Source organism: Cyprinodon variegatus, unplaced genomic scaffold, assembly GCF_000732505.1.
Source record: "Cyprinodon variegatus isolate N-32 unplaced genomic scaffold, C_variegatus-1.0 Scaffold351, whole genome shotgun sequence".
NCBI classification, from domain to species: Eukaryota; Metazoa; Chordata; class Actinopteri; order Cyprinodontiformes; family Cyprinodontidae; genus Cyprinodon; species Cyprinodon variegatus.
Genome location: NW_015150804.1, coordinates 624,967 through 631,289, shown reverse-complemented (window position 1 = coordinate 631,289; position 6,323 = coordinate 624,967). Strand labels below are relative to the sequence as shown.

The 6,323-nt window shown below is 40.0% G+C and overlaps 1 protein-coding gene across 1 annotated transcript; it reads right to left on the bottom strand.

The window, feature by feature from the left end:
* Positions 1 to 2,158: 2,158 nt before the first annotated feature.
* Positions 2,159 to 6,139, bottom strand: LOC107091754 (transmembrane protein 238-like). Its single transcript, XM_015385892.1, has one exon. The coding sequence runs from the start codon at positions 5,922 to 5,924 to the stop codon at positions 5,439 to 5,441; it is 486 nt and encodes a 161-aa protein (XP_015241378.1). The 5' UTR covers positions 5,925 to 6,139; the 3' UTR covers positions 2,159 to 5,438.
* Positions 6,140 to 6,323: the final 184 nt, after the last annotated feature.

The following is a 6,323-nucleotide window of genomic DNA, read 5'->3' as shown; positions in this document are numbered from 1 at the left end:
CATCCATCCATCCATCCATCCATCCATCCATCCATCCATCCATCCATCCATCCATCCATCCATCCATCCATCCATGAATTAAATTTGAAGGCTCCTCAGGCTTTTCTTTGTTGTGACAGAAAGAAAGAAAAACACATTTTACAGTTGGCCTTTCTTATTTAAACTGACATCATTTATCTTCCTTTTTTTTACATATGAAGTTGAGAAAAAGGTCGATTCTAAGTTGCAAACATTAACCACTAGAGGGAGACATTTATCTGTCCTCAACCTCTGAGGCTTTAAGATGATATGATGAAGTCAGCATATTTTAAAGCTTTTAGGCTGAATTAGAGAAGGTGTAGAAAAAAAAAAGGTTTCAGAACTTGGAGCTGAAATGTTCAATTATAATCTTAATAAAGTATGTAGGTTATGTGAGCTGGCTTCATTGCCAACTGCTTGTAGATTTCAACACAGGAATTATTTGATAAGATAGCAATCATTAAGTAAGAAGGGACATTAAGAGTAGTTCTGTTACTTCAAAGAGAAATACCCCTCCCAAAAAAATTATACTAATTTCATTTTGTTGTTCATTTCTTTTTCACCCTGCCGCTTGGTGACAGCTAATCTAATTTCCCTCCTAGTCCAGGAAGAGTGGCCACCACTAATTGCTCTCTCCCCCGTTAGTGCAAACCTCTCCCCGACCACACCATTGGGATCCGGCAAGTATATGCTTCATCATGCTTTGCCAACAGGGCGGTGTGGAAATTGGAGCCTCATTGTTTGCAGAGAAGCCTCTTGTGATCTGAGTCTCTCACGAGAGCGGCAGTTGTGTACAGTTGTGATTAAGATTTGCAACGACACATAGAATCAATGCAAGCTCAGAGGGAGGGACATCCTGTGGGAGACGATGGACTGAACAGCAGGGAGAAGGAGCTCTCTGCATAGAGAGGTCCATTATTCCTCTTCTAAACTTCCTCTCTCAGGAGAAGGAACCAAATGGATGCATTAATAATACTTCCCCCATCTGTGGAGGAGCTAATGGAGCCTTGAGTGCTGATTAAGGCTGGGAAGATCTCAGCATGGAGGAGGAGTATCAGTTTCAGTCTCCCTGTTGACTTTCATGGTGCTCACACTGAACCACTTCTCTTAGTGGTGCTTAATTGGCCAAACCCTTCAGTTAGATGCTGGATTGTCTTTGTTCTCTCCTTATAAACACAATATTCCTGTCAGACGTTTAGATGCACTCATCGTTGAATGTCGTATTAATTTAAAAGCCTTTTATTATAGATCTGAGATCTTCCTTTTCTCTGTTGGAACGATTTAATGGAACATGCATTCTATGATTTCTAAAAAAACAGGAACTGGAAGCAATAGTTTTTTTTGACCAATACAGGTTTAAAGTTATATTAACATATGCTAGCAAGCTGCTCCTCACCATGCTGAAATAATGTAACCAAAGTAAGTCATTTTCTCTTAAAATAAGTGCATTTTGTCTTGAATTGAGGAGGTAAGCGAGCCCATTTCCAATAAATTTAAACTTAAGATAAGGAATAACAATTGCATTGTCTCATTCGAAGTGCATATTATCTAATTATCTTATTTTAATAGTATAAATAATAATTCAATTGGAAAATCATCTTATTTACTTTCTTAAATTAAGGGTAAATATACTTAATTTAAGAATTCTTTTTACTTATTTCCAGGTTGTTTTTGCAGTGTGTATGATTTTCAAGCTAACAAAATCTCTAATTTAAAGAGTTTATGGTGTTATCTAACTATACTGAAAGAAAATCAGACATGGTTGTAGCTTTGGGAAGGTAATCCTACAGGTTCAATGTGTGTTGTGGTCAATATACTGTTTTTGATCCAAAGGGTTCATTTAAAAAAAGAAAACACAGAAACTGCAAAGCCTTTAAGCTGCTATGAAAGAAACACTGAAGTCAGGTTTATATCTAAAACGGTGACAAACAAGAAATAAACTCAGAATGCTCAATCTGGACTGAATTATGCAGCTACCAACATAGACAAGACATGTGTTATGGTACGACGAGGCTAGAATGAGCTGCTTGGCTGCTGCAACAAGATGGATAGTCAAGATGAGGCCCTTAAATACATTTTTTTTATTTTCTAGAAGTATGGATTCCATATTTAAGAGGAGCTAGAATCAAATTCAACAATAAAATAAGCAGCTTGGTGAATAAGATCTGGACACACTTGGTTGCATCTCGAACACAAATCAAAACCAGTTTGTAGAACAAAGCAGGCAAACATCGAGCTTCTGGAAAAACCTGATCTAACTAGTTTTTTTAAAGTTTTTTTTTAAAGTTTTTTAATTTAACTCAACCATTTCTTCCTTTAAAGGGAAACGGATTTACAGACAGAGTCAGGTTAGATGCAATCTTTCTTTTTTCTTCTTTTTGTCATTTGAGAAAAAATGAAATAAATTAAAACTTCTGCTCCTTGTTAGAAAAAAAAAAACATCTCTATAGATGTAAGCTGAATATAATTTAACAGAGCAACAAAAACAGCAAATAAATAATTTTAAGGTCAAATAAAATGAGATGCTCAGAGGGTGTTAATTTGATCTGTACCTACGTAGATCTAAATGCTCTCTGACGTGTTCGTCTTACTAAAACAAGCTCAACAAAAGAAGCTACGGATCCGGTTCGGCCTGTTTAGTTTGAGAAAAGCATCACGAAGAAGACAGAAGTCATTTTAAAAGCATTTTTAGTTCCCTATTTCAGAAGATTGTCCTTCATACATTAACGTGCAAAGATGTGCTGACATTTAAATATAAATTCACAACATTTGGATCAAAATGACAGAATTTATCATCCAGTTCACATCAGTTCTTTAAAGCTTCTTCAAGTAAAAGTGCAATGAAAGTCATTTCCTCTCCACCAGTGTCTGAGAATCTCAGCGGTCCAGTTTCAGGCCGACTAGTAGCGGCTCCTCCGGGGGTTTATCACACATCCTGTAATGAGGCTGCAGGAAGATGGCATTCAGGGTGCCTCATTATGATCCATCCTTCCTCTCCTCATCGTGAGGTGGCAGGCTTTTAAAGCAACCCCGATTTGACCCAATCTTCCCTCATCCAAACTGGGACCATCCAGGGTCATCACAATATGTCCGGTTTGCGGAGGTTGAGCTCCTCCTCCGACACAGTGAGATTCCCGAGGTACCAGAATATCCACAGAACCAGGCTGAGGAAGATGAGCAGCGGCCCAGAGAGAACAAAAAAGTCCCAGTAAGGCAGCGGAGCAAAGATCCCGATGAGGAGCAGGAGGAGGCCCACGATGTCCAAAAAGATGGCCAGACCTATGAAGAAACTGGTGCACTTTCCCTGCTCCATGGTGGGCCTGGTGGCTCAGACGGCTGGATGTCGGATGGCGGAGCGACAAGACTGAGAGCCGGTCTCTTGAGAAAAATGCTTTTCTGGTCTTAAGGAACATTGTTATTCATTGAAAGCACGCCTTACATTTCTCTCATAGCTGAGGACTGGGTGGTAGGACCGGTAGGGAACCTGCCACATCTATGGGTTGGACTTCCCAGCTGAAAGTCCAGTTTCATTCCTGCAGGCCAGACTTGTTTTTCATCTCTTAATGTCATCGTTGTAAACCAACGACCCATTGTCTGAGAGAAGAGGAACAGATTTATGCACATTTGTTTAGGCTAATTTAGTTCCAGCTCCGGAATGTGCAATTAATCTAAACAGGGCATATAAAAAAAAAACTGAAAATATTCTCTTTTGGGGAGAATTAACTTCCTGTCAATAAATGTTATTTAGTTTGAGACTTTTTAATTAGTCACTATCAGTTCATCCCAGTAGAATGGATGCCTGCTGCTTGGGGGACATCAGAAAGAGGAAATGAACCAAATGGTTGGTTATCCACCCAGCCGTTGTTTGGCCAGTCCAACCGCCACTATCCATCCTCAGGCCTTTTTCACTCATACTTCTGTTATAGGAAGCGACATATCAGAGATGAACGAGGATATATTTACTGCAACAACGGCGTTGGACTGAAAATATGACTTTTCAGAGAAGAAAAGAGCTGATATTTGCGCTGTTACCTTCAGTCAGAAGTTTTTTTTTTCTTTTTACAGTTTTTTTCCCTTTATGTACACACCTCAACTCTTAGCTATTGTTTCATAGATTACCCCCCCCATACGGTCAGCAGGACTCAGTGGAGGATTTTTATACCACAACAAACAAAAGTGCTCTGAGAAGTCAAACCAGTTGGACCAGAGTGTCTGTTGCTGCGACCAAACAGGAAACATGACTTGCCTTTTCTGTGTCATGTAACACCCACCCATTGAAAACAAGACTGCTTTTACAATGAAACGTCAGACTTTATATTTTGTAAATAGAATTTCATTCTATCAATTTGACAACATATTATTACAGAGTTCGAACCACTTCTTTTACCCGTCCGTCTAAATGAAACCATTATTTTATGTTTACAGCCGAACCACACAATCTGTACCCGCACATTACCAGAATAAGAAAGCAGCTTACAGAGAAATAAAACAATCACACATCTTTCACCTGAAATGAGTTGAAATGTCAATGCTAAAATAACAACAAAAAAAACTGATAGAATAAATAATGAAAAATAAATCACAAAACTGCTTGAAAAGAAATGTCTAGTTTATCTAAATTTGACCATTTAACCAAAAATTTCCTTCACTCGACCAATTTACATTCAGTGCTCATCCAAGATGTTTATTTCTGAGCTGAACGATCATAAAATCATCTAAAAGGCAAATTAATTTAGGACTGAAAAACTCTTCCTGTTTACATTTTCACAGTAATACGTCCTTTTCTATTATTTTAAATTAATGACAGGACAGAATTGGAATCAGCATTCATTAATCGCTGTCGTTCTTTGTGCACATTTCTACTGGTCTTTAGTCTTAGAGATAGCAAAGCCTCCTAACCATCACCTTAATCTTTTGTAGGCTGAGTCACTTTAAATAAAGCTGCAGTTAGATCTTCAATCTCTGTCTGTTTAACTTTAACAGGGTTTTTAAAGCAACATGTAAAAGTGCAACAAACATAATCTTAGATGAGAAAAGCCTGCACCAATATCAGGTTCACCATCATAAGTGATTAAATAACATGAAAAAAGACTAAATATATATTACTTTATCCTATAAAAGTTCAAGTGAGATTTCCTTTTAAAGGATTATTTGAAATAATGAACCAAAACTGCACATTTTCTCCTATTTCTGTTAAACATGAGACATTGATGAAACCTTGGACACCTTTAAGCTTCATGAATATAATCATAGACATGCATGCTTGACTTAGAGACCATCTTCAGTCATTTTCTAAGAAATGCATCTTATAAAGTCAACATATATTAGTTGAATCCAACGCTTCTTCCTTCATATGAAGCTGAGGATAGATCCTATAAGAGCAGCTAAATGCAAACATGGAAGCAGAGTGTTTTGGTCTGTCAGTCCACCGACTGCTCTACAGAGGGGGGGTCCGTGGAGTCTGGAGTGGGGGGGTCCATGTAGCTGTCATAGCCCTCGTTGGAATAGGCCGTGGATTTCCCCCACGTCACCCTGCCAGGTTTCAGTGGAGGAGTCCCCATCTGGCTGAGGTTCTCATCCTCCACGACGCACTTGACGCAGTCCTCCCCTTTCAGCTTCTGGCTCAACCTCTCCGATATTTTCCTGGCCAGCTCCACGATGCTGGTCCTCCTCGCCCCGTCATACTCCGACACCCGAATGTTGCCCACGTACCACATGAGCCAACAGGCCAGGCTGGCGAAGATGATCAGGGAGCCCGTGTAGATCAAGAAGTCGCCATAGAAGGTCCCCTCAAGCCGCAGGTCGCCGAAGATCCCGACGAAAAGCAGAACCAGGCCAAGGATGTCAAAGGCCACGGCGAGGAGGAAAAAGGGCAGGCAGGTTCCGATGAGCTTGATCGGGTCCATGGTGGGATTATCGGAGCGGAAAGAGGCTTCAGGATCCAGCGGGACGCTTCATCCTTTGTACCTGAGCGGATCGGGGCTGCGCACCTGGACAGAAACGCCCCACCTTAAGATAAACAGACGAACCCGCACCGAGGAAAAGGCAGCTCCTTTATTTTCCACAACACCACTGAAGCCTGAGAACAAGCAAAGCAGCCGGCAGCTGCAGGATTTCCAGGATGCAAACAGGAGCGGCGCCCAGATTAACATATTATTTGCTTGTCAAATTTATGATGCACAAGGAACTAAACGCCTTCTGACATGTTTTCTTTCCAAAAAGCAACACACAAAATCTGTTTTCTCTTCCCAATCCTACGGAAGAGGATTAGGGCCACTGAAAAAAATAAATAAATAAATTTATTT